Source organism: Mirounga leonina, unplaced genomic scaffold (genome assembly GCF_011800145.1).
Source record: "Mirounga leonina isolate KUSES-001 unplaced genomic scaffold, KU_Mleo_1.0 Mir_173, whole genome shotgun sequence".
NCBI lineage: Eukaryota > Metazoa > Chordata > Mammalia > Carnivora > Phocidae > Mirounga > Mirounga leonina.
Window position 1 is genome coordinate 81,692,586 of NW_023270447.1, and position 27,235 is coordinate 81,719,820.

Sequence of the window (27,235 nt, forward strand, 5' to 3'; positions counted from 1 at the left end):
CAATCAGTAAGATTTTAAAGAAACGGACCCTGCATTGCACAGCCCTGCCCCACCCTAATCCCAGCCTGTTACCCCCCAAAAAGCAGCCAAACCAAGTCCACAATTTTGCTGATTTGATGTTGTAAGTATTGCATTAAAATTTCACTCATCGTGATGCTTAGGATTAGGTGAGTGCCCAGCTCGCCTCACCCCAGCCTGGCCCTGCTTCCACCCACACCAAGTCCTGCCACCGCTCAGCGGGAGCCCTGCACAGAGCACTGTGTCGGTCTCTCAGTCCCCAGTCTTGCTCTCTCTGGGGCCACAGTTCACTCGCTCACACCTCAGCCGGAAGGACCAGATGATCTTTCCAAAATGTACATCAGAGGGTGCTGGTCCCCTGCATGGAGCCATCCTTGGGGTGTCATTGCCCTGAGAATGAAACCCAACGGCGACCAGCCCAGCAAGCTGGCGTGGACCAGTGCACCCACATCAGACCTGATCCCCAGCCTCTCCTCCCAGCTCACCGAGCTGCAGCTTCCCAGACTGCTCCTGACTCTGTGTTGTGCCGTCTGTTTGGGATATTCCTCCCCTGGGCCCGCAAGGGGTTGGAGCCTTCTTGCCACTCAGGTCCACCACCTCCTCCGAGAGGCCTTCTCGGCCCCCTAACAATGGAGCCCCATCCCTATATCCGTCCCAGCTAATATAACACACAATCACTCTTCTGCGTTCCCTTTTGTTTGCCGGGGTATTGCTGTCTCTCTCCAGACTGAAAGCTGCAGGAGTGTGGGGACCTCGTACGTTTGGTCACCACCATACACCCAGTGTCCCGCACAGGGCCTGGCAACATTGTAGGTGCTCAAAAATTATATGCAGAACAGACAAATGAACAAACTCATGGCTGAACTGACATCTCAAGGGTATGCACTTTTCACTGTTTGGAGCCCTGATCTACAGCCCAGTCAGCTTGTCTCTTAGGGCTTATGTATCTAGGTCCCAAGCCTGTGCCTCCCCCTCCCCAGAGCTCACATGAGCTCCTCTCCTAGGGAGGAGGATAGGCAGTAAGGACCCCAGAGGGAGCGGTGAGCACGGGCGGGACATCGGGGACAGGTGACAGCAGAGGGAATGTGCTAGTGGTGGAATCGGGCGAAGCAAGGTGCCAATTCCTGGACCCATTACTACTGGCTGTGTTTTTAGAAAATCACGTCACCTGTCTGAGCCTTAGTTTCTAACCTGGGAAACAGATCTAGAAACATCTATTTGTGGGGTTCTTACAAATATCAAAACAAGAGAGTGGTGGCAAAGCCCTGGGGGGATGTAGTAGGTGCTTGACAGACGGAGGCATGATGGCCACGGGGCCAGAGCCTGCTCCTGCCTGGCAGCATCAGACAGGGGCCAACCCATGGTCTGGCGGAGCTACTCAGGCATATTCCGGCCTCTCTTCTGAGCTGGAGTCATGCCATCAGCTGATGAGATCACTGCTACTTGTTAGCTCTAAGTCACGGAATTTTCCGCTCACTTGACCCACAAAGGGCATCTGTCCCCATGTTTTTGGTGGGGAAGCTGACTCCTAGAGCACCAAAACGTCTTGACCAACTCCATCGGTAAGAGGTGGAGAAGCTGGGACTGTATCCTGGCCCTCTCCCGCTGTGGGCACAATCTGGAAACCCTGGTTCTCCCACGAGCCACCTTCGTGGTGGGCTCAGCAAGATCCATTCCACTCACCTGCAGGCTGAGGCCCCGGGAAGAGAAGGCAGGGATGCAGCAGGCCAGGATGGGGCACCAGAATGGGGCTTTGCTCTTCTTGTCCTCATCCGGACACAGCCAGCCCGGCTGGTTCTCCTCCCCTACAGCAAGAGGAAGGAGGCGCGTGAAGCTGGTCAGAATCTGAGGACCAAGCGGGCAGTGAGCAGCCCTGCCGAGCCCAGGGGGCCACCCCCAGCCCCATGCCTGTCCAGCCAAGATGAAAACCAGCCTTGCTCCATGGTCATGGCCATGCGTCCAAGGCAGCGAGTCAGGAAACCTAAGAGTTGAGTCCTGGCTCACCCACCCTCTCATTGAGCAGCCTTCTGCAAATTCCCCCAACTCTAGGCTCAATTTCTTCACCCATGAGACAGGGCATAAAAACGCCTTTGTCTTGAGGTCGTTATGAGGATCCAGTGAAACAGTAGATGAGAAAGTTTCAAAAATGTTGTGATGTTGAGCACAGTCCAGGCCCTGCTGCCTTAACCTAGAGGTCTAGAGGTGCTTCTGGGGTGGCGGGGGCGGGGAATGGCCAAAAACAAGCCAGAAGACAAAGTGACACAAACATGCTGCTCTTCACCTGGCTCTGATGATGATGGTATGGTCAAGAGGATGACTCTCTCCTGCTTCCTTTGAGACCCACCCTGAGACCCAGGTGGTCATCTGCCTCCACGTTCCCAGTCTAGCTGGACACTGAGGCCCCAGGGGCCTGTGAGAAGTGCAGGTTCTCAGACCCTGGACTCACATCTGGACATCGCTGTGTTCAAGAGCATCTGCTAAACCACACTCTGCAATGTCTCCTTCACATGGGTCAGGGCTCCCTCACACGCCACCACCTCCAAGAAGTCCTCCCTGACCACCCTGGCTATGATGGCCCCCTCTCTCAGAAACCAGTCTAAAGACCACATCTTATTTCCCGCATAGCCTTCACCACAATCTAGAATCACTTTGTCTATCTCCTTGTTCACCGTCTCTCTGCATACATCTCTAGAACGTAAGCTCAGGGCAGCAGGACCTGACCTGTCTTGTTTGCTGAGGTCTCCCTGGCACCAAGCCCACTGCCTGCACATGGTGAGTGCTCAGCAAGCACGGGTTGAAAAGATGAATGACATGAGGGCGTGAGTGAGTGGGTAAACTACCATCCGTCCCAGAGGATTCTCCCTGTTCAAGAGCCCATCCTTCTCTGCACTCCATATGGGGCCCACCTTCTAGGAACCCCGACAGCCAGGGCAGGGCATGGTGAAGACACCCACTGCGTGTCCACACACAGGCACATGTCAGGTCCTACAGGTGTCCCGGGCTCTCGTTTTCACAGTAACCAAGCTCAGTGAGAATCACGATTTTCCCTTTATGGACAATGAGACCGACTCGAGGATGATGTAATTGACTAGGTCATGTGCATGGCTGGTGGCAGAGTCCAGATGAGGACCTGGGTCTGCCGGACCCCAATGCTGTCTCCTGGCAACCAGCCCCCCCACCCTGACTGAGGGGCATGACTGACTCTGGACAACCAGGAGGTAGCTCTGCCCCGGAGAGGGAGAGCCAGAGGATGGCATGGGGCTCCCTGGGCAAGAGGGGTCACTTAACGCAATGACATCAAGCTCAAGGGCACCTGGAGCTTCAGGGATGGGAGGAGACGTCTTCCACAGAAGAGGCGTGATGACAGCCTTCCCACCCCTCACGGGGCTACTCAGTGGCCAGGAGGAAGCAGGGACTCGGGCCCAAGCTGGCCCAGCCGAGCAAGGGTCAGCTCCATCTGAGGGGGCTCACCAGTCACAAGGGGCCTCCAGACCGGTTTCCCACGCTAACCACTGTCCCCCACGACAGCCAGAGCCATCCCGCTACACTTCCACTGGACGTCGCCGTTCCCACGTCCTTCGAGTCCCATCCACGTGGAATCAAATCCAGACTTTTCCAGGACAGTGAGGATGATCCTTCCCTCCCAGCCTCATCCCTCGGTCCCAGGCTCCACTGCGCTAGGCTTTCCTCAGCCACTTACACGAAGGAGCCCAGGACGTTCCCTCTGCCTGGAGCGCTGTCCTCCCCACCCCCGGGGCTGGCTCCTCTCCTCCCCGAGGCTTAGGTTATTTGACCACCTCCTGGGAGCGGCCTCAACTGACCACCACCCACCCCCGCCCCTCCATCGCTTTCCGTCTCAGCCCCTGTTGGTCTGTCATGGCCCTGAACACAGTTTCTGGCTCCTTTATTGGCTTGGCTCTTTTTCCTGTGTGTGTGCACGGGTGTGCCTGTGCGTGCGTGAGTGTGCGTGTGCATGTTGGTCTGTGTGCGTGTGTGCCCACAGGCTCCCCAACCTCGCCTATGTTCTGTATGAGGAATGTCAATCAAACCTCAATAACGTGGCCTTTAACAATGCCACTGCCACCAGAGGAGGCGGCCTCCCGGTGCCGGTGGTGGCACGAGGAGCTGGGACGAGGTGGCATGGGAGGATGCTCTCTGAGAAGTGAAAGACATCCGCAAAACGGCAGGCACTATGACATGAACCACCTGCTTCGGCAGAAGCTCCAGCCCGCGCACCCAGGGCACCCACCCCACCAGCCGTCCAGCAGCTGCACAGTGAGCTCACCCCCCAGCGTCGGGCCCTCCACCCCACCGGGTCCTGGAGGCAGCACCCCAGGAAAGGACAGCTCACCAAGGAGGCGAGGCCGTCACGGAAAGGGCAGCTACGGCATAGGACAAGCACCATCATAACGGAATGCGCACGTGCACCACACCTCACAGTGTACGAAGCTCTGTCCCCCGTGAGGCCTCATTTCATCCTCAGGGCCACCAGGAGGGGTGGGTGTTGGCATCCCTCTCCTACCCGGAGAACTGGAGGCCAGGGGGACGTCCAAGGCTGGGCCCAGGAGGCGGAGAATGCACTGAGCGCGGGCTGACAGCCCAGACAGCCCACCCTGCGGGGCAGCACCCTTCCCCGGGCAGGTGCGGACATCACGACACTGCGCTGCCTTTTGGACAAGCCTCTGGACGGTGAATACGGATGGGTGGGACTTGAGTCTGCCCTGCTCTCAAGGAGACCACCGAGAGCCCAACAGACGGCTCAAACGCAACTGCCCCCCCAGGGCGCCACCTCCTTCCTGGAGTTCGGCCCGTGAACATAAAGCACCCCCATCACCACGCCGCCCGAGCTCCTCTCCTCTCCTTCCCCCCGCACCCACAGCCCATCAAGTCCTGGCAATTTATTACGATATATATTTTTTAATGATCTGACCTTCTCCTTCCAGATGGTGCCTTCCCTGCCTGCGATCGGGGAACGTTAAAGGAAAATGGAGTTGTAGCTCCCCATCTGCCACTGCCATTGTTCCTGTCACAAAACCAGGGCGGCTGAGACCAAATTAGAAGGCTGTTGCAGTTGAAAATTGAAAGCCCGCTTGGGATAAGGGACGTTAAGAACTGGCACTGTCGGCAGAGCCGAGATTTCCAATTGACATTAAGTGGGGGCTTATTTAGCGCCCAGCTCTGTTTGCCAGCACCCACTGAACACAGGAGCACCCTGTGGGGCAGCAGGGGAGGCTCCGGGGCTGGAGGCCATGGCCCCTTCTGTTCCCCCCACCTCCGTGCCCCCAGAGCCACCCCGCCCGCGGCAGGAGGCTGACTGTGGCAGCTGGGCCCCAGCTGATCCCAACTCAGCCTCCGGCTCCCTCACTGTGTGACACAGAGCCAGAAACCGAACCTCTCTGAGTCTGCTGCCTCCTCCGGAAAATGGGGGAAATTATTCCAACCATTCAAGGGTCACCGTGAGCGCTGGAGGGAAAAAAGATTCAACGCCTGGTATATGCCAGGCCCTCAAGAAATAGTGAGATCACTGTCCTGGAGGGGAGGAGTCTGCCTAACCGCAGGCTTGAGGGCGGCCACCCCACCTGCACCAGGCTGAGCCGCTGGCCCTGCCCTGCCCCTCGATCCCGACCTGCCTCCCGAAATCCTCCCACGCTCAGTCCCAGTGCTGTGCTTTTCCTGCCACCGCTATGGGTGACACTCCGGGGTGGCAGCCCAGACCGCCCTTCTCTACGTTCCAAATCCGAGGCTGCCCTCGAAGGTCCTCTTACACCTCCAGCGCCACGGAGATGCCACTGGCCACGGCCACAGACATAGGGGCTGGCGGGACATGGGCACCCTCCTTTTCCAAACACCAGCCCGCAGAGAGAGTGACAGACACCGGTGCCCAGGGAGGCCAAGCAAATGGCCGTCACCCAGCTGGGGTAACACCCCTCCCAAGGGCAGACCCACTGCTGCAGCCTGAGGGCCTGGGCAGGTCCCAGCGCCCATGTCTGCACTGGCTGAGAGTCAGTGGAAAGGACAGCTGGGGCGTGCTCAGGGCCACGCTCAGGATCCGTCACTGGATCGTCGTCAGGGGGAGCAAGGGGGTCACTGTGAGGACTGAGGGCTGGACAAGTAGCCAAGTCCGAGGCAGCAAGGGAGGGCCCCCCAGGTCGCACCCTGTGAGGATGTGTCCCTGTGAGCTTGGGACCAGCCCACAGCCTGCCCGGCCCAGGTCCTTGGGAAGGTGGGAATAAGGAGGGGTGCAGTGGGAGAGGCTCCAGGGACCCAGGGGCTGTAAGAGCCACAAATGCAGCACTTGAAGAGCTTCAGGTGAAGGGACACAGGCAGGGAGCACTGGAAGCCCACAATCATGCCTCTTCCTTCTCTGGGGCCTTCCATCTGCAACCCTTCCCTGGAGCCTTTATGAACAGGAGACTAATTGGCAGAGGGGTGGGAGGGTGGCCCGTCCCGTCCCTGTTCTGCACTGAATCGTGTGTGACCTTAGACCAGTCACTTCCCCATCAGTGAGATGCAGGCACCCCCTTGTCCTAGGAGCTTCTCCCACAGGCCAGGCGCTGGCCATCCCAGGAACCTACCACACTGTCTCCCCGTATGTTAACAAGAGCCCTGTGATGGGGGCACTGGCATTATCCCCACTTTCCGATAGAGAAAGGCATTTAAAGGTTAAATCATTTGCCCGAGATCACAGAGCTGGGAAGGGACAGAGCCGGAAACTGACCCCAGGCAGCCCAGATCCATTTCACTAGGCCCTAAGATCCCAAAATGTAAGAGGGGAGAGGACCACTGGAGCTCTAGTCCGACTCACCTCCCAGAGGCCTTTCCCCAGGCCACACGGCACAGTAGGGGCCCCGCTGGGATGTGAAGCAGGTCCCCAGATTCCCCAGGGCACCCTGCCCTTTCCTCCCTAGGGGCAGAACTGACCCCCCCCATTCCGGATCCCGGGCACCCCCCAGTCCAGCTCTCTCTTTCTTCAACGTTTAGTGGATTATGATCTCCGTACGTGGTAGTCAGGAAAAGAGAAATACAAAAAAAAAAAAAGAAAGAAAGAAAGGAATCACATCCTTTGTGAATAAATGTTTTTAACATATTCTATTACTAACAGGCTCGTATTATTCCCCGCCCCACCTGACCAAGCACTGCAGATTAAAAAAAAAAAACAAAAAACCTGGCAAAATAAAAGGAACAAATTACTCAAGCCCCAGGGGAACCCAGGCATTCAAATAAGATTTCCAATGACTCTCCTTCCATTAAAAACTTTTGCTGCGGGGCGTCTGGGTGGCTCAGTCAGTTAAGCATCTGCCTTCGGCTCAGGTCATGATCCCAGGGTCCTGGGATCTAGCCCCACATCGGGCTCCCTGCTCGGCGGGAAGCCTGCTTCTCCCTCTCCCATTCGCCCCACTTGTGTTCCCTCTCTCGCTGCGTCTCTCGCTGTCAAATAAATAAATAAATAAATCTTAAAAAAAAAAACTTTTGCTGCAGCGAAGTCACTGGAGACGAATCAGCTGAGCGCATGGCCGGCAGCCGAGAGAGGAGAGGCTCACACCCGCCGGCCCCTCTCCCTCCAGCGCCACACCCCACTCGGCAGAGCAGCCGGGCCTCCAACCAGAGACTGACCTGACTTTTAGAGCAGGTGTACAATCAGCTCAGGCGTGCCCAAGACTGGACTGCTCCGCGGGCCGGCCCGGAGCCACGTCAGCCTTCCCTGGGGCTAGAATTCCCGCGGTTGGCTGCCAAGGCTGGGGCTATCTCCACTTAAAATCCTCTCTCCTCCCTCTGCAGCTCTCCTGGTCGCCTGGAAACATCCAGCAGAGGCTTTTGCCACGTCAGCACCAGATCAAGGCCTCTGACCCTGGCTCCCCCAAAGCCACCACCTCCTCCCCATTTCCTCCCACCTCCCCATGCCCTCTCAGCACAGTGGACAGAGCCATCCACTCAAGTGGAAACCAGATCAGGATGCTGCCCAGCTCTCACTGCTATAAGGAGTTGCCCATCACGCTCAGAATGAGTTCCATACATCTCGCCCTGGCTTTCTGGAAAAGCTGCCCGACCTTCCCCCTGCCTACTTCTCGCCCCACGGTTCATCAGCTCTGGCCACCGCAGCACCTTTGCACTTGCTCTTCCAAAGCCTAGACTGCTTTGCCCAGATCTCTGTTAGCTTCAGATGTCACTTCCCAGAGGCCCTCCCTGACGGCAGTCCTGATCCTCAGGCTCAGTGACAGTCACGTCACCCATCTCTGCCCCCTAAATGGCACCACCTCTCCCTGTTGATTGGTTCCTCATGTAATGTCTACCAGCTCTGCCCCTTCCTGCTGTGTGAGCTCAGGCAAGTCACTGCACCTCTCTGGGCCTCGGAGCCCTCCACTGTAAAAGGGGGTTCACAACAGAACCTACCTCTCAGAATTATCAATGTGAAAAGAAAAAGACATGTGTAAAATGCTTAGAAAAACGTCCGCCATGTAGGACGCACTCTGTAAACATTGTCTTATTTATATGATCATTACGGGGTGCATGAGACAAAAAAAGAGGCCCTGGTTGAAAATCAGTTTACTCTAACCTGCATTGTTTTGTTTTTTTTCTTTTGGTAACAGCTTGATTGAGAAAGAATTCGGTTACCGTAAAACCCGCCCTTTTAAAGTATTCGCATCAAGGTTTCTAGCATATTCGGCACTACCTACGTTTAGAACATTTCCATCCCACCGAAAGAAAGCCCCTCAGCAGCCACGCCCTCACCACCCTCCCCCAGGGCCCTGACAACCACTCATTGACATCATCAACTGCCATCACTTTACAGACGGGGAAACTGAGGCTCAGACAAGGGCAGTGACTTGTCCAGGGTTACTAGGCAGAGCCTCAGGACTCAGAACCCTGGCTCCCGTGTTCCTCCACGGCACCGCCTCCCTCCAACTCAGAAGCCCCCCTGCCCCCACGCATCCACACATGCACACCCCAAGCCTCCCTGCTCTGCACCCCTGTTCCCTGAGGTACTCTCCCCAGGGCTTTACTCACGGAGTCCGATCTTGGCCAAGTGCAACCGGTTGACCCAGGAGATCTTGCTCAGGGGGTTGGGAGTGATGAAGACCACCATGAAGCTGATGGGGCGGCCGGACCTGCGGCGAGAGGGCGAGGAGCGTGAGCGCCCAGAACAAGCGCCTGGTTCTTCCCTCAACCACGGGCACCAGCTGTGGTGCCAGCTCAGCTCAGAGTATCAAAGCGGGGCCAGAATGCCTGGTGGCCCCCCCAAAGCCTCCATCCCCTGGGGGAAGAGTCTCTCCACCCACTGTGACCCCAGAATGGAGGTCCCTCCCTAAAGCCACCAGGCCACGCTCCCCAGCCCAGCCCCTGGCCCCTGGGCTTGGTGCCCAGCGACTTGAGAGGCCAGGGCTCCCCGGTCAGCTTTCCACGGGCCTCGTCAGGCACACGTACACATCCGACCGGGAGCGTCTGCAGGGAGGAACGGGCTCCCGCGGGCCTGCTCCCAGCTCCTGGCACAGTACAGCTGCTCAGCAAAGACTTGCAGAATGGACACATGAGTGAATGGGCTTGTGACAGGCTTGGGCAGCTAGAGGTCACTGTTGTCACACTACTGTCCTCTCACCTTGGAGCAGTGGGGCCCCTCAGGGTCCTCTGGGGTCTGTTTTCCACCGGGCGGCGGGGAGGGGGGCCATCCCAGGGGGCGGGCAGGGCCAGTGTCACTAACTCTCCCAAGGGAGAAAGGGGTGCAGGGGCGGGAAGGGGCTGTGTGAGGCCCCCTCAGCAGGGGAATGGCACATTGGCGGGTTGGGATTCCAGCTCAGAGCCCTGCCTCTCTGTCTCTGAGACTCCAGCCTGGAGCCTTGCGTCTTGGGCTCCTGGGCTCAGGGCCCTGCCTCAAACACCAGTGCTCCGATCTTCCCGGCCCTGAAGCCAGGGTGCCTGTAACACTCTGCCCCCCACCGTCCCCCCATCCTTGAGGTCAAACCTGGGCAGTGAGCCACCGCACTGCACCAGCCTAGGCTTCAGGTCAGAGCCCAGAACCTACTCCGTGGCCGGCGGGGGCGGGGGGGCACTATCCGACAACCCCTGGAGCCTCACTGCCCTCATCTGCAAACTGGGGCTCAGAGCTAGCCTTCCCTATCTCTGCTAGACCTGTCTTCAATTCCACAAACATCAGCTGAGGGTCTACGATGGAGCACAAGTGCCAGGGTGGGCATTTGGGGGTAGGGGCCATGCTGGGGGGAGGCTGGGTCCGTGAGGAGACCCAAGGCCTGGTCCCAGGGCTCTGCACCGTCTGGAGTGAGGGAAAAGGTCACAGCACAAATGGAACCAACCAACAGCAGAGCATCTCCTAACAGAGGATAGGCTTAAGTCAAGTATGAACCAGTCACTCATTCATTCATTCATTCATTCAATGGCTAAGAGCTGTGCTGGGCAGGGCCCGCAGTGTGTATACACCCACGCCCATGACCACACTGATGAATGGGTCCGCTCCAGGTGCCCTCTCTCCGCGTCCCCCCACCACCCGTCAGCGGTGGCCGCTCCCCATCTCACTTGTCAGGTTTTCCAGGAAGCAGGAGCCTGAGACGACACTTGTTGGCCGAGTGGATCTCCTCCTCCTTTACCCGCATTAGCCTCTGCAGGGCCAGGCACCAGTCTTGAGCCACGGTCATGTTTAGGTTCTAGGGTTGAGGAGGCCAGTGAGATCACCACCCGGCCTGCTGGCTCCCCCAGAGCCACACAGGATTCTCGAGCATCCGGAGGGACCCCAGGGGGAGAGGAGCTGGGGAGGTCCCGGAGCTCAGCAGGGACCTCTGGCTCAGCCACAGGAGGCGGCCGGCTCCCTGGGCTGCAGGCCCACAGCAGGCTTCCCAGCCCTCGTTCAGACCCCAGCTGGTACCCCTCCTGTGAGAGGGACAACCTCCCAGCCAGCATCCTCTCCAGCTTTGGGGTGAGGTCCAGGAAGGGGCTGCGAGACTGACTGGTCAGTGTGCAGAGAACAAAACAATCACCACACAGCCAGACCCCACTTAACCCAAATCAGAGCTTCACCCCCGAACCAGAGGCCGCATACCAGACATCTAGGTAGCAGTGGGGAGTTCTAGCTGCTCCTCTTGCCTGTGGGATTCAGGAGCCAGGAGCACGCCTGGGGCCTGGGCTAAGACAGGAGCCCTCTCCCACTCCACCTGCTGATCTGGGCACTGCCCGAGGGAGGAGCCCAGAGCCCAACAAAGCCGGGCCAGGGCTGGGTACCTGGTAGGTGCCGTGCAGCGTGCTGATGAGGAAGGTTATCTGCTCGACCACAGCCAGATCTTTCTGCAGGTCCTGCAGCTCCTGGAAGAGGCGCGGGGGGCCGAAATACACCTTATCTGGGCAGAGAAGAGACCCAACTCAACTTCAGGGGTGGAGGAGGGGCTAACGAGGACCCAAGCATCCATTTACTGCATAAAAGAAGACCTGTCGCCCTGGAGATACGGCACTACAGACACAGAAGGAGACATTACCAGGCTCTTGCCCTGGTGGAGTTCCTAGTCGGGGTGGTGGGGGAGAAGGCCCAGATCCAGTCACAGGTAGTCCAGCATCTGGGGTCCAGGCCACTCTCAAAGGGTCACAGGAGGCCAGAAGACTAAGAACCAACTGTGCGTGCAAGAAGTGAGGAACCTTCACAGAGCCAGGCGTGTGGTGGGCTTGCTGCCATAAAGGAGAACAGCATATGCAAAGCACTGTGGCTTGAGGAAGCCCACAAACAGCAAGGTGTTCACAGATGTACTAAGGACCTACTATGTGCCAGGTTCTACTCCAGGTGTTGGAGAGATAGCTGTAAATAAGACAGAAAGGATCCCTGTTCTTACGGAGCTTATGACCTGGATGGGGGAGACAGGGGCATCAGTCAATTAAGAACCACAACACATGAAAGGCACTAGGGAGAAAGATACCAGGGCAAGGGCACAGTGAGGGTGCCCGGATCTCTGGGGATGATACAAATGTAGCACTGGGGGCATGGGAGACGAGCAGCAAGAGACAGAGCAGGAAGGAGAAGCAGGCCAGGAGGGAAAGTCCTTGAATGCCGTGTTAGGGAATTTCGGCTGTATTCTCTAGGCCAAGGTCTCTCGAGCTGGGGTCTTATGGAACCCTGGAGGAGGGCTTATTTGGGGTCTTCATTTAGAAGAGTATCTGGAGAACAGATGTACATCCTGAGTCACCTGGATAGAATGACTTTCAGGCCATGTTTTGCTGCATGGTGTCAGGGCTTCCATGGGCTCTGGTAATGAGCACGAGTACCTCAGCTGTCACCAGGTAATGAGCAGGGAGCAAGGGGAGACCTGGCAGAGAAGTGATGCACTCACACCAAAAGAGCAAAGACAGACTCTGCAGTGAGCCCAGTGGGTAAGCTGGTGGGCCACGCGGGTCACCACAGGGCACCCTAAGGGAGGGGTACAGAGATCTCAAAAGAACCTGCCCCAGAAGAGGCCCACAGCCACATCGTGAGCAACTGGGTTCCAGCAAAACAACATCATCCATCACATTAAATGAATGCGGTTAATTTGAATTTTATTGTTTTGTAGCTTCTTTTTTATCCCACTTGTGATTTTGTTTCGTTTTTACGGTTGTTCAAGGGATATAAGCATCACGAGTTTTTCATACCTAGTCTTGTATTTGCACATATTCAAATAACAATGTGATAAAAAATCATTCAAGGCCAACTAGGGTTCAACAAGAATGCTTTCTTTTCCCCTTGAAGGGACTCAGGCCACGTAGTACTCTCATTTGAGAAACGTGGCAGTGAAGGAGGGGCCCCAAGGTGGTTGGGAGCAGTAAGGTGGAGTCAAGCTAGGGCCAAAGGTGCCTCTGGGGAAGACAAATGGGGCCCTTCGCTGGGGGCTTCTGGAAACCGCAAAATAGCCCTTCCTGCTCACAGACCCAGGGGAAGGGGCCCAGTACTTGGGAGTAGGCACAGCCGGCCAGCCCCGCCCTCCGACGGCAACAGGGCATGGTGCCACCACCCTCTCAGTGCCAGAATTGCCCGAGACCCAGGGAGGTACCCTCCCAGGTCAGGCCCTGGACAGAGCCGAGCCGGTGGGCAGGTGGACATGGAAGCCAGAGCCTGTGGAAGGGACCTCCGGCCCAGCTCCTTCCTGCCAGCCCTGCAGCTCAGCACCCTCCCTTCATTCAACAAACAGCTGTTAACATCCCCTGCAAACCAGGCCCTGAAGGAGGGCTGCTGCCGAACCCTCCCAGAGAAGGTGACCATAGGACTGGGCCTTGAGAGCCCAGGATGGGGGGGGGGGGGTGGCCCAGTCCAAAGGAATCAGGAAAGGCTTCTCTGCAGAAGTGTCATCTGAGCTAAGATGAGTAAGTAGGACAGCAAAAGAGTCTGCAGAAGGGTGGAGGCTGGGAGAAGGCCCTGGGGTAGGAGGGGGCTCTGCCCCTCAGGAACTGAGAGGCCGGTGTGGCCAGCCTGGGGAGGGCGGGGTGGGTGGGCGCCCCCCGCAGTGGTGCGTGGGGGCCAACGAAGACCTGGGACTTTACCCTGAGAGCAAGGAAAAGCCACGGGTGGGTTCGGGGTGGAGGGTGACACACACAGACCTGATCTGCATTTGGATGGAGGATGGACAGGAAGGGGGCAAAGGCACAGGGAAGGTCCGCAGCCAGGAAGCTCCTGCACCAGACCGGGTCTGATGGTGGCAGCCCCGCAGAGATGGACGGAGGTGCACCACTGAGAGGCTGCCCGGCGCCACTCCCTCCGCATTCTCATTCCTCTCGTGCCAAAAAGTCGGAGCCACACAGCCCTGAGCCTGGTCCCTGAGGGTCAAGGAGCCTACTGGAGTATGACCTGGGCCCCTCACTGCACAGAGAGGGAAACTGAAGCCCAGAGAGGAGGGCCATCCACTGAGGTCCCGTAGGAGGCAGGCGATGGTCAAGCAGGAACTGAAGTCCCACTTTGGAACTCAAAGGCATTGTGCATGCACGCTCGTGTAGGCACACAGGTGCACAAGGGTGTAGGGGTAGGAGGGGCAGGGACAGTGTCCCGCGCAAGAGATGGAGGTGTGACTCTGGAACGTGCACGAGCAGCTGGGGGTCTGGGTGTGCGTCTGTGTGTAGTGTGGGGCTGCAAACCAGCCAGAGCCTCTTGGCCAGGTGGCCCATCGGTCTGGGGTTCCCAGACAAGGGCCACAGGCCTGCGCAGGGGCCCCTCCGGCAGCAGCGGGGCGGGTACTCACTCTGGGCCTGGCCCACGGCGGAAGCCTTCTTGGCGCCAGCATGCTGGATGAGCACGTTGTCCTTGTCGTAGGAGCCGCTCTCCTGGCCCACCTCCACCACCTGCACCTGGGGCAGCGCCGTGTTCCACTTCACCACGTACTTGGGCCCGAGGGGCACCAGGCTGCTGATCTCCAGCTGGCCCCTTCCAGGACAGATAGGAGGAAGCCCTGGAGAGCCCGCAGCAGCCCAGGCACAGGGCCAGCCCAGAGCACACTCCTCAGCACGCCAGCTCAGCCAGGCCCCTTGCAACACAAGCACCAGACCTCGGGCCAAAACCAAGCTAGGCAGAGCAGAGAGCCATCAATGAGGCAGAAGCCCTGGGGTGCCCAGGCCCCAGCCCAGATCCAGAATCACATGCCCCGAGGCCCCGAGCCCCCAAACCCCTACCTGTGGTTGGCAGGCCTGAGGAAAAAGACAAAATGGAAAGGAAGGTCATTCCTGTTATTGAGTGATTTCTAGGGGGCTGAGACCAATGGGGGCCAGCCACGGGGCTGCGCCAGGTGTAGGCATCAGGGACCATAGGAGGGCCTTCTCCCCGAGCAGGCCGCTGGCCTCCAATCACCTGCGATTCCCACAGCGGCCCTGCTAGGAAGCTTGTATTATTCCAGACAAGGACACCAACAATCAGACAGGTCACATGACTTGTGCTGAATCACCTAAGCTGATCCCCCAACCCCCTCCCCCCAAAGTGGGCCACTAACATCCCCATCACAGCTCACACCAGGCTAGGCCCTGAGCAGCAGGGGGCAGAACAGGTGTTCATCAGATATGGTGCCTTAAAAATCACAGTGCTGGAATCAGGGAGGAAGGGAGGGAATGAGATAGCCTTAAGCACCACCACACTGATCTGGGACACAAGCTTCCTTGTCCAAGTCCCCTATCAGTGCCGGGTCTCCTCCAGACCTGTGAACTGACATAAAGTAAGGGCCCATTAAGTCTTTGATGGGTGGGTGGATGGATGGATGGATGGATGGATGGATGGATGGATGGATGGATGGATGGGTGGGTGGGTGGGTGGATGGGTGGATTGATGGATGGGTGGGTGGATGGATGGGTGGGTGGATGGATGGATGGATGGATGGATGGATGGATGGATGGATGGGTGGGTGGGTGGGTGGGTGGGTGGATGGATGGATGGATGGATGGATGGGTGGGTGGGTGGGTGGGTGGATGGGTGGATGAGTGGGTGGGTGGATGAATGGATGGATGGATGGATGGATGAGTCAGTGGGTGGGTGAATGGATGGATGGATGTGTAAGTGGATGGATGGATGAGTGGGTGGGTGGATGGATGGATGGATGGATGGGTGGGTGGGTGGGTGGATGGATGGATGGATGGATGGATGGGTGGATGGATGGATGGGTGGGTGGGTGGGTGGATGGGTGGAGGGTGAGAGAGCCTGGGAGTCCCCGGATGGCCCTGCATGCTCCTGTTCCAGGGTGCATGAGCCACAGCGATGGAGACTATCCCCGAATCCACTCCATGGCCGTGCCTGCACCAGCCGGCTCTGGGTGTGGAGTCTACATCAGGCCCCACAGGGGTCCCCCACTGTACAGGTGCTCCAGGTGAGGGGTACAGATGATGTCCCTTTGGATCTCAGTTATCGTCACCATATTGGTGCTTCCGCGATGATTTTTAAAGTGCTGTCAAATATTGAGAGCAGAGTCTGCTCCACTTGAGTGGCTAAGAGTCCCAGCTGGACAGGTCACAGCTGGAGTTCATCTGGGCACCATCCCTCAGCCACAGGGCCCAGCAGGGGATGCAAGTGAGCAAACGGGGCCAGGTGGGGACCATGAAGCCCAGCAGAGCACGAGCCCTAGTAAGGAGGCCATGTGACCCAGCTCCAGGCCCATATGGCCCTGGGCAATGTGGGCCCAGAATGTTGGCCCTTCAGATTTTCAAGAGAAGTCAAAAATGTCTCAATCTTTGCACGAACTCCCTGTGTGAGGCAAATAAAAGATTTCTGGAGGCCTGATACAACCCATGGGGCACAATCGCCCTCACCCCATCCAAGCTCCGATTCTTTCCGGTACAACCTAGAAGCCCAGCTCCAGGCATTTCTACCACCTTAGTCTCAGAACCAGGAGACCAGGCTCTGTGGGGGAGACGGTGCTCGGGGCAAAATCTCTGGAATCTCAGAGTGGTTGAAACTCAGGAAGCTGTTCAGTTACCAACAGCAGAGTTCTAGAACAGACCACTCTGCAGGAAGGACAGCTGCTGGCCCAAAGGCCAGGGGTGGGCCTGGATGATCCTTCCAGATGCTCCCCATCTGGGGACTAGGGTACTAGGGAGAGAGCAGGCCAAGAGGGATGGGAGAGGAAGCCGGAATGTCTGAAACCCAAGCCGAGGCCACACTAGACCTCATCACAGAGAGGCCAGTCTAGAAACCTGGGCACAACAGGACGTCTTCCCCCTAGGAGGGGGCGTCCCTACAGCAGGCTACAACCCAGGCCCACTTACTTGAAATTGATGTTGGCGCAGACCAGCATGTCATTGAGCAGGAAGACCCTGCGCTCCTTGGACTTGATCAGCTGCCCGCGGTCACCGTACACGGTCTCTGTCAGTGTCTCACACAGGAGCAGCTGCCGCTGACCCGAGGTCAAGAGCTGCGAGAAGGAGACAGAGCAGAGTCCACACCAGCACACAGGCTGCCACGCGACCATCACTGCGCCCAGGAGCCAGAACCCCTCTCTGTGCGCAGCAGGGACCGGGGCTGGGAGGGGCGGAGGAGGAGGTGGGGCCAGGCCCTCCATCCCTGGCGTGGCGAGAGGCACTGGGGAGGAGGCCACAGGACGGCACACTGGGTTCTCTGCTGCCCCCCTTGTCCCGCAGCCCGCACCCCTTCTCAGGTGCGCCAGCCCCCGCCACCCCTCCCCGCGGCAGTCGCCGCCAGCGACACAAGCTAGAGTCATAGACGCGTGCTCCCACCCTGGCTGCCTGCTCACCAGCTAGAGAACCCTCCGGCAGGTCACTTCACCTGCCCACACCCCAGCTATCAAGGGGGGCGAGGATCCACCGCTCAGATCACCATGGTAACACGTGACCGGGTCTAGCGACATCATTTTCAGAGCCCGGTGCAAAATGAACATGCGGCCCTCGTTCAAACGGTATTAAGGATTTCAGGACAGTAACAGCAGAACAGGAACCCAAGTGCGGGGCCCTCCTGAGCACCGGCCCCGTGTGACGGCTCTGGTCATACGCCCAAGAAGCTGGCCCTGCACATGGGTACTCCCATCGACTGGGGACGCTGCTGTCCCCACGGGCCGTGCTGTCTGTGATGGTCTTCGCCATGAAGAGGTGTGGCCTCACTTGGGGAGACCTCGGGCCTGGAAGAGGCCCCAGCCCTGCACCCCGAACTGAACAGCCCCAGCCAGCCTGCCGCACGAGGGGGCTGCACGGATCTGCTAGTCAATGATGTTCAGGCCTCAGGCATCCAAGCAGGCGTTTGCCAATCTCAGGCTGGACCCTGAAAAGCCCCTGCCAGCACCAAGACCACCATCCTACTCAGGGACCCACCAGGAAAACAGCTTTTTACTGAGAGGGACTTTTTTTTTTCTTTTTTTGCAGAGGGGAGAATAATGTTCAGCAAAATTCATTCCCAAAACCCATGACTCCGATGACAAGAGTCATCCTCCCCTCCCTCCTCACCCCTGCTGGGAAAGGGCAGATCACCCCAAGCCTCCCCCCAGAGAGACAGCCCTGTCACTCTCCCTAGAACCATGTGTCCCGGATTGCCCAAAAGCCTGAAATGGTACCAATGCCCACTGCCTGCCGGGCACTGCCCTTGGCACTAAGTATCCTACTTCCCATTTAACCAGCTCCGCAGCCCGCGGCCACCCCCATTCCCAGAGGAGGAAGCCAAGATGCCAGAGGTAAAGCGGCTTGCCAAGCGGCGGCGGCGCAGGACGCGGCCAGGCGCACATGCTGTCCCCAGCACCGGGCGACCAGCTGCGTGTGACAGGGGTCACAGAGGCCCCACTGCTCCTGACACAAAAATGACTCAGGGTCCCTGAGGGGGCCTCTCGTCACTGCTAAGGCCAGTCTCCCCTACGCCACCAGCTCCATCAACAAGCTGACGCCAGCTCTTGGAAACAAGACTGGAGCCCTGAAGACAGCGGGCCCCACTGAAGACCGCCCAAGTGCGCCATGACCTAAAACTTGGAAGTCCCCTGGGCCGCTGTCAATCATGCCCTGCCCCGTAGGCAGATAAAAGGGGAAAAAAACGGATATTGCACAAACACTCCCCTGGAGGGTCCTGAGCAGGCACATTTTGAAATAGCCGGCAGGGTTCTGTTGGGGGCACACCCAGTTTCAATTCTGCTTTTCCCTGGGTGACAGACGGCAAGAGGAAAATCACCGGACTGGTCTCAGAACTGGCCGAGATTGCCCAAGGGGGGCCCTGGCCAGAGGTAGGCACAGTGTGCGGCCATGTCGCTGCCACAACCACGTCCCACACGTCTCACAAACGCCCCCCACCTGACAGGGGGAGAAACTGAGGCTCGGAGCTTTCGGTTCCTTGCCCAACACCAAACAGGTCTTCCTGGCCTCCAGCCAGTGACCACGGCTCCTTACTGCCCGGGTCCCTGTGGGGGACGGCGCAGAAGAGAACAGTGGGTCTGCCCAGAGCAGGTGCTACGGAGGACTCCCTCCTGCCCAGCCAGCTCTTCCACCGGCATTGGCTGCGACACAGGTGTGCGGGCTGAAGCCAGAGAGACCCTGCTGGTTACAGAGAAGGGGCCAAGGGAGGGGACCGAAAAAGACACTTCCCAAGTGCACAGACCATCAGACACCAGCGCAGGTGCCAGGCTGGCCTGAAGTCTGTCTTTCTAGAGACACTCCGAAATAGAGGGCCGGCCTGGGGCTGGTTAGGGAGTCCTGCCTGGAGACAGGGAGGGACCGGGGACTGAGGGGGCATGGGCAGCTACTCCTCAGGTGGCCGGTGGCCTGCAGGGAGGCAGGCCAGTGTGCCAGTTCTTCCAGCCCTTTGAGAAGACCTACCAGTCTGGACTCTGTGGGCAGCTTTCCATTTTTAACTGATGGCAACCGATTCCATCTTCTTAAAAATACTGTGTCCGGGGCACCTGGGTGGCTCAGCTGGTTGGGCGGCTGCTTTCAGCTCAGGCCATGATCCTGGAGTCCCCAGATGGAGCCCCGCGTCAGGCTCCCTGCTCGGCGGGGAGTCTGCTTCTCCCTCTGACCCTCCTCCCTCTCATGCTCTCTGTCTCTCATTCTCTCTCTCTCAAATAAATAAATAAAAATCTTTAAAAAATAAAAATAAAAATATCGTGTGGGCCTAAAAGCACGTGTACAGCCTGAATTTGACCTGAGGAGCGAGAGTCTTAAGATGTGGGACTCCTGGGGGCGCCTGGGTGGCTCAGTCAGTTGAGCGTCTGCCTTCGGCTCAGGTCATGACCCCAGGGGCCTGGGATTGAGTCCTGCATCTGGCTCCCTGCTCAGTGGGGAGCCTGCTTCTCCCTCTCCCTCTGCTGCTCCCTCTGCTTGTGCTCTCTCTTTCTCTCTGACAAATAAATAAATAAAATCTTTAAAAAAAAAAAAAAAAAAGGTGTAGGACCCCTGAAGCTTAGAACTGCACAGAACCCTGCAGGCCATCCTGTCCAGGCTTCGCAGGCCTGTGGCAAAGATCAAAGATGGTAGCGTAGATTAGTATTATATACTGTAAAGTGCAGGCCACCTGGAAAGGGCTGTTGTCCTCTGGGCAAAGCTTCCTGTACTATTAGAAAGTTCTACCCCATGTGGCTAAAATCTCACTGGCCTTACTTCTGCTTTTGAAACCCATAGAGCCAGGAGGCTCCCAGTTTTTCCCTGAAAGATTTGAACACCTCCCTGTGATGACCCTACACAATGTCTCTGCCCCAAAGAACAGCTAGTGTCCCTGCCTCTGTGCCCTAAGACACGGTTGCCTCACCTGAGCCATCCCCACCACCCTCCACCCTCCTGCGGGTGAAAGCAGGGAGCGCCCAGGGTGCAGGGCGCCCAGGGTGCAGGGCCCCCCGGGTCTGGGAGCGGCTTCCAGCACCTCATGTCATGTGCACCAACAGGTGACTCGAGGTGATGACGCTTTTGGGTACCAGCTTTGTATTTTGAAAACAAGGTTCTCTACGAACTCGTCTGAAAGTTTTCCAAGATTTTTTTTTTTACTAGAATGTTCCTGAGTTGCAACCCCAAAACATGGCATGAATTTTCTCTCTTTCTCCTTTACAAACAACACTAGTAATGATGACAACCACCTTATATTAAGGACTCCTCTGTTTGCCTAGCAGCAGCCTTGGGTTCAGGCACCGCTGAGTTCTCCGCATTTCAGAGGGAGTGAGTGAGGTTCAGAGAGGATGGGTGATTCCCCTGAGGCCACACAGTGAGCACCACTGGCAAAATCTGGATTCAAACTCAGATTCTGACCCCAGAGCTTCCTTGTATAAGCATGATGCTAGACTGTCATTTCTGGTGTCTTTCCTGGCAATGACACTGATGGACAAAATCAGCTTTTATCCTAAAATAACATGGATAGTAATGAATGCGGGGGTGCAGTGTAGACTCTAATCCTCAAGGTAAGGTCTGTGTGCTCAGAATCAAGGATTCCCCTCCCTCAGAGAACACTGCCACCTAGTGGGCGGCCGAGGGGAGGCGGCAAGGCGACAGGTGTTAAAGGCCGCAGGGCAGGTAAAGGCTCGCAGGTGGGGGGGACCTGGCACTCACCTTGTTGAGGCTGCTACGGTCGCTGACGCTCTTGGTCAGCTGCTGGATCTCGGCCACCTGGTCGGCCAGTCGCTTCTGCTCATTGAGCTTCTCGGCCAGTGTCTCGAGCTCCGTGAGGGCGAGCTGCAGGGACAGCCTATCCGGGTGGCCCCTGGGGGTGTTCTTCAGCATATCCTACCAGGACCCCGAGAGAGCCAGGGCTGAGAACCCCACCCCAGCAGACCCTCCCTCCCCTGGCCTGGGACCAAAGCCTCACCCTCCCACCTCCTGCAGAGACAGGGGCTGAAGGTACCCCACTTTTGGCCAAGACAGATGGTACCTGACATACAACAAGGCCTCAAGAAATAGCTAATGAATGAAAATATAAAATAAATATGTGGATCAATCACTAATTCACTGATCAGCAGTTTGCTGAGATAAAAGCCCCCTCCTGCAGCCGGCAGCTCTGAGGACAGAGAGGAAAGTGCCGCAGGGGTCCCTGGCCTAGCAGCCGCCCTGCCAAGCTCAATGGGGCGGGGGGGGGGGGGGGGGGAGCCGCGGGGCGGGGGCTTACCCTGACTAAGGGCCCTTGGCAATCAGGGGAGGTGTCCCAAACTCTTGGGGGGAGCCCTGTGAGGGGATGAACACTCCCTCTAGAAGCCCGAAGTGGCCAAAGTCAGCTCATTTCCTGAGCGTTGCCCCGCTGCCAGGACCCCCGAGGGCCTGGGAGTCCACACACCCTCGTTCCCTTCCTACAACCTGGGCTCCTGCCACCACCAGGCACCCAGCCCTCCACGCCAGGGAGGTGCACAAGAAGCTGTCCGACACGATCAGGTCCACTCCAGGAGTAGAGAAAGAGGGCACTACGGGGTCAAGGTCCTGCTCATCGTCCAAAGCAGACGGATGGGTTGTGGATGACGGACAAGAAGCCCCCACCCCAGGGGGCTCGCCAGCCCGGGCCACACCCTGCAGGTCCGCAGCCGTCAGCACCCCACATGGTACCTGAAGCAGGAGGATGAACTGTGGGAACCTCTGGATGGGCTTCACCATCAGCCCGTAAAGCGTGACGCGGTCCGGGCTGCACACCTGCCGCCGCTGTTGGAGAGCAGGTGGAATCATTCACCAAGCCCCCACCCCTCCACCCCTGTCTGCAGGGGTGCCGAGTGCCCCAGAGGGCAGACGCCACCAGTCCTGGGCTCTCCTCCCCCCGCCCCCCGGCTGGGGCCCAGTACCCTGCTCAGCCTCAGGCCTGAGAGGAGCGCCCCAGATGTCCCTGGTTCCGCAGCCAGGACTCTGCTGCCACAGGGTCCCCCACACAGCCCCCCAGCCTGGGCAGACTAGAGCAGTCGGGCTAAGGCCTCCAGACTAACAGCATAACTGGGCGACTGAGCAGTTTCCTCAGGAGACCAGAGGAGAAGCCTTGGCAACCACGCCCTCCACGTGAACTAAGGCAGCCAGGCCCGGGCCAGGCTGAGGGGCAGGCACGGGGGTCCTGCTGTCCTCTTCCATCTGTCTCCAGCACTCCATCCACATGCCTGTCACCTTGATTCCGGCCCTCACACCCTGCCCCCCAGCCTGCTGCCTCAGCTTCCTCCCTGGCCTCCACTTCCATCTGCCCAGGCCCAAAACTCCTCAGTGGCTCCCACTGCCTGAAATATGAGGGCCCAGCCACCTGGGCCTTGAGATCCAGGACCATCCAAACTGAACTTAGCCACCTCTGGGCCTTGTCCCCTAGAACTCCCAGATAGGCCCCCAGTGCTCCCAGGATCCAAGCAGACTTGCCCATCCCCACCCTCCTGCCTCTAACCTTTGCCCCACCACCCCTGTATCTGGAACACCCTGTCCTCTGTCTCCACCTGTTACAACAGATGACACTCCACTGACAAAGCCCCCTGACCTTCTTGGAGTGGGGCAGGGGCTTCCTTGGCTGGGGCTCCGGCTCCTCCCCCACCTAGCCCACCCACACCCTCCGCCAGGCAGCACATTTCCTGAGGGCAAGGTCTGTGTCTGACTCACCTGACTGCACAGCCCAGGAACTCAGGGGAAGCTGCCCATGGCTACCTGATACCTTGGTCCTTTTACCTCTATTCTCCCATGTGGTCCCCAAGATAGCCCTCTGAGGAACTTTCCTCACCCTTTCCCAAATGAGGAAAAGGGATCAACCCGGTGACAACCTGAGCCATACCTGAAGACCCACCCAAGCCCAGCCCGACAGAGGAACACAGTCACCCACCACAGACCCACCCATTGTCACCCCACCCGTCCAAGAGAGGTAGCCAGCCTCCCCTTCCACCTGGCCGAGCTCCAGCTTACAGACCCTCTAACTCATTATCACCCTCCTCCTGGGGGGCAAGAGGGGCCGATTTTCTTCCCATGGCACTGGCGATGTCCCAAAGGAAAGAGGGGAGGTATCCAGGCCACAGCGATGATGGGACCCCCAAAGCTGGGCCCCAGTGCCCTCTTCCTCCTGAGAAACCCACTGAGAGGGGCCCTGGACTCCTGCTGGCCCACCTTGAGGAACTCGAGGAAGGCGGGCTTGGTGAGACAGGCCTTCTTAATGATGGACATGGCATTGGTGAAGTTGTTCACATAGTCGCTGTACACGTCTAGCACCATGGACTTGGAGAACTGGAACGGACATGGGGGCAGGGAGGGAGGGTCACTGTGACATGGGGGGGGTGGCTAGCACCCCCACCCTCGGTACTGGCTACCCGGATGGACGGTCACAACCAGCCTTGAGGTCAGGAAACCTGTCACCCCACTGAGGGGAGGAAACCAGGCTCCGAGAGCTGGAGAGATGCCCGCGGTCCCAGGGAGGAAGAGGTGGTGCCAAGAGACCAGGGACCCTCCCGCCACCCCCAAGCTGAGCAGCCCTGGAAGGTGAAGGGAGGAGAAGGGGTGGGGGTGGGGGCAGGCCTGATGCCCCCTCTCCGTGCCCTTCCTCACCACCCCCAGGAAATAGAATGCCCTGGCCCTCCAGCCATGAGGACGGCACTCCTCCCCCCAGGCCGTGTCCACATGACCCAGGGCATCAGATCTGTTGAGTGCTGGGATTTTCAAAACGATATCTTTTTTTTCTTTTAGGAGAACCCAATTACCTACAACAGATCAAAGTGGAGTTCCACCGACTTGACCCCCCACCCCCCCATGAATCGCTCTGGGGCTCACAGACTTCAGTTTGAAAAACCAAGAGCCCCCCTCAGCTGGGGACTCGAGCCCAGAGAGAGCCCTGGAGCTGCCCGAGGTGACAAAACTGAGCTGGGACTGTCCAGGCCGCCTGGAGTGCGATCCAGTGCGCCCGCCCGATGCCCCGCGGCGTCCTCTGGGGGCCAAAGCCACAGTCTATGCAAGCAGCGCCGACGGTGGGCACCCCAGGAGCACTCGGCAGGAAGCCACAGACCAGCCGGTGACCGCCCACGGTGTCCGGCCTCCTGAAGGTGCTGCCACCAGGCAAGGCCAAGACAGCGTGAGGGCTTCACCAGCACCACAGCCACGGACACCTCCAAGGACCTACTAGAAGGTGTCGCGCCCACCCCAGCTGGGGCCAGGCAGACCCAGGCCCTGCGACCCCCAGACCCTGCCGGCTTGGACAGGTGACCAGGGGACGGCAGGCTGCCGGCCAGGACGGCATCCAGGTGAGCGCTGCAGTTTGTACCTGAGAGTCTGGGGATACGTACTGAAGCCACGAAGAGGTCCCCGATCTTCTCGGTCGCATCCCACTCAGCCACGCGGGAGGACAGGGCTATCTGGAACATGGAGTGGCAGTGCAGGATCTCCTTCACACGGAAGAACACCGCCTGGCACTTGCGGGCGCTCAGCACCTTGGGCTCCATCTCCATCAGGGGGTTGCGGTAATCCTGCAGGGCCGGGGCGGTAAGCACCCCAAAGCCAGGCCACAGCCCCTTCCCCCACCTGCCCTTTGGGCAACATGGACAAGGCCCAGAAGAACTCAGCAGACCATGGGTAGACCTTCCTTCACTCCTCCTTCTGGAAGGATCTCCATGAATGTAACACGCCTGGCCCCTCTTTGCCTACCCACAACCCACCCCCTTGACTTGGGTGTGAAGCGGGGTTGGGAGGAAGACGCTCTCAAGGAGCCCGATGGAGGCAAGGCCCCGAGGCCCCGGCTGGCCCCGTCCAGCTCTGCCAATGACTGAGCCAGTACCCTGACTGGAGAAGTGGCCTAGCTCCCTTGGCCCCCAGAACCAGAGCCACACTCCGAGCCACTGATCAGGAACACAATGATATTTCCATCTCTCCCTGCCTGACGCCTGGGCTCCCCTTCTGCGGATCCGAACTCAGGAGGGGAGGAGAAGGGTGTCACGAACACCCCACGACCCCAACAACTGCCTTCCCTGGTGGCCTCTCTCGAAGCCACAGCATCCCAGGGGATTCAGCACATCAGGAGTGCCGACTACTGACCAGGTTGACATGTTAGCTGACATGGTAACGCCTGGGCATCCTGACGGCCAGAGAGAGGGTGCATCCACTCCAGCCTCCAGGGGGCCCCAGGAGGATGGGGGACACGACCCTGCCCCAAGGCTCCCGGAGAGACGAGGAAGGCACGGTGCCCTCCACCCTACAGGGCACACCTCACTTCACAAACCCTCAACTTTGCTTTCAAAATGTAGTCCCCCTGTGAACATCAAGGCGTCAGGAATTCCTGCTGCCCCCATAAAAGTGCTGGCCTGTGGCCCTTCCCCTTAAAACTGTCCCCAGCCCCCCAACACTCCTCATAAAGTGTCCCTCTGGGGTCCTCCCTGCTGTCTCTCCAGAGGCCCCTGGAGTCGCACCTGGAGTACCCGCTTCAAAGACTCCACGTAGCTGCCTTCGCTCTGCACGATGGAGCCCAGGATGTGCCTCCGGAGCACCTGCTCGGGCCAGAAAGCGCAGTCAGTGCCTGCACCTGCCACCGCACGGGCTGAGCCCTGGGCGTGTGCAGAGTCCGGCGTGGCGGGAAGAGGAGTCTCAGCATCAGAGCCCACCCCGGGAGCACTGGGGTCTGCAGGCGCACATTTCCCTGCAGAGCCCAGACTGCAGATGGGGGTGTGGGTGCTGGGGCTCGAGCACCCCGCCACGCCTCTGCTCACATACATCCAGGCAAAGGGAATCATCACCTCTCCTTCACGGGGGTCAGGCAGCCCCCCATCCCTGGACAACTCAAGTAGAAAACTCTTAGATGGAACAGAGATCTCCACTCCCGCTCCTTGTAGATCCCACCCCCCGCCAATCCCTCTCCCACAGGCAGGCTGCAGGGTGCCCTCCCACCCCCCGAGGGGGCTCCGCTGCAGGCCAAACATCCCGGCCCTCCCTGCCCCGTCCCACTGGCCCCTTCTCTCCTCAGCCCAAGTCCACACACCCTCAGGTGCAGCCTGACCAGCTCCAGTCCAGCAGCCCTCGCCTGGTGGGCAGCAGAGAGGGGGCAGCAGACTCTGCTGCTCAGTGGGATCGCGTGGCATCTTTAAAACTACCGTCACCCAGCCACCACCCCACACATTCTGATGGGGTCGGTATGGGGCACTACCCGGGTACCGGGGTTTTTAGAGCATCCCAGGTGATTCCACTGTGCCCCAAAGCCCGGAGAGAGCTCATGAAAGGTGTCATGGGAGAGGTGTCTGAGGCTGGAGCCTGTCCACCCTGGGCCGTGGCCAGGAGGGTGACCGACCCTGGCGGTGCCCGACAGTCGTCCTGAGCAGCGATCCAGGTCCCCACTGCCGCCATCTGCCCTGCTCCTCCAGGACACCTCTGTCCTGCCTCTGGCACACCCTTCTCAGCAATTCCCACTGTGCCCCAGGCACAACCATGGCCCACACAGCCCCATGGCTGTGGGATGGGCCAGGCCACTGTCCTTCCGGCTGTTCAACAGGTGAGGCATCGTCAACGATCCCCAGGTGCCCAAGCTATTCCCAGAGCAGAGTTCCCGACCTCAGCACCCTGACACATGGGGCCAGGTGATTCTCAGTTGTGGGGCCTGTCCTGTGCACTGTAAGACATTTAGCCACATCCCTGGCCCCTACCCACTAGGTTCCAGTACCACCTCCAGTAGTGACAGCCATAAACATCACCAGACAGGGCCAAATGCGCCGGGGGTAAAATCGCCTCGGTTGAGAACCACTGGTCAGGACTAACTAAGGTTGCCTGACCAGGAAACCAAGAGATTCCTGAGGATAGAGGCCCAGCCAACGCCAGGAAGACGAGCCCTGGATTGTGAGCCCGAAGTCTGGGCTCGCGCCCGGCTCCAACCAGGGTCACCATCTCAGTGCCCGGGGACGAGGGTCAGACTCTCAGT

The 27,235-nt window shown here is 58.7% G+C and overlaps 1 protein-coding gene across 7 annotated transcripts in view; it reads right to left on the reverse strand.

Moving 5' to 3' along the window:
- The window catches only part of ARHGEF10L (Rho guanine nucleotide exchange factor 10 like), a 105,262-nt gene that overhangs the window by 43,079 nt on the left and 34,948 nt on the right, over positions 1 to 27,235 (reverse strand). For 4 of the 7 annotated variants that reach the window (XM_035019654.1, XM_035019656.1, XM_035019658.1 and 1 more), the window contains 12 exons: positions 25,740 to 25,817; positions 24,624 to 24,803; positions 23,458 to 23,574; positions 21,949 to 22,041; positions 20,968 to 21,141; positions 16,714 to 16,859; positions 14,641 to 14,655; positions 14,214 to 14,395; positions 11,245 to 11,360; positions 10,546 to 10,673; positions 9,025 to 9,125; positions 1,702 to 1,823 (listed from right to left, as the gene is read on the reverse strand). In XM_035019654.1, coding sequence (XP_034875545.1) covers positions 1,702 to 1,823; positions 9,025 to 9,125; positions 10,546 to 10,673; positions 11,245 to 11,360; positions 14,214 to 14,395; positions 14,641 to 14,655; positions 16,714 to 16,859; positions 20,968 to 21,141; positions 21,949 to 22,041; positions 23,458 to 23,574; positions 24,624 to 24,803; positions 25,740 to 25,817 — 1,452 coding nt within the window. The remainder of the gene's footprint in view (positions 1 to 1,701; positions 1,824 to 9,024; positions 9,126 to 10,545; positions 10,674 to 11,244; positions 11,361 to 14,213; positions 14,396 to 14,640; positions 14,656 to 16,713; positions 16,860 to 20,967; positions 21,142 to 21,948; positions 22,042 to 23,457; positions 23,575 to 24,623; positions 24,804 to 25,739; positions 25,818 to 27,235) is intronic. The other 3 variants (XM_035019657.1, XM_035019655.1, XM_035019660.1) reach the window with 1 other exon arrangement.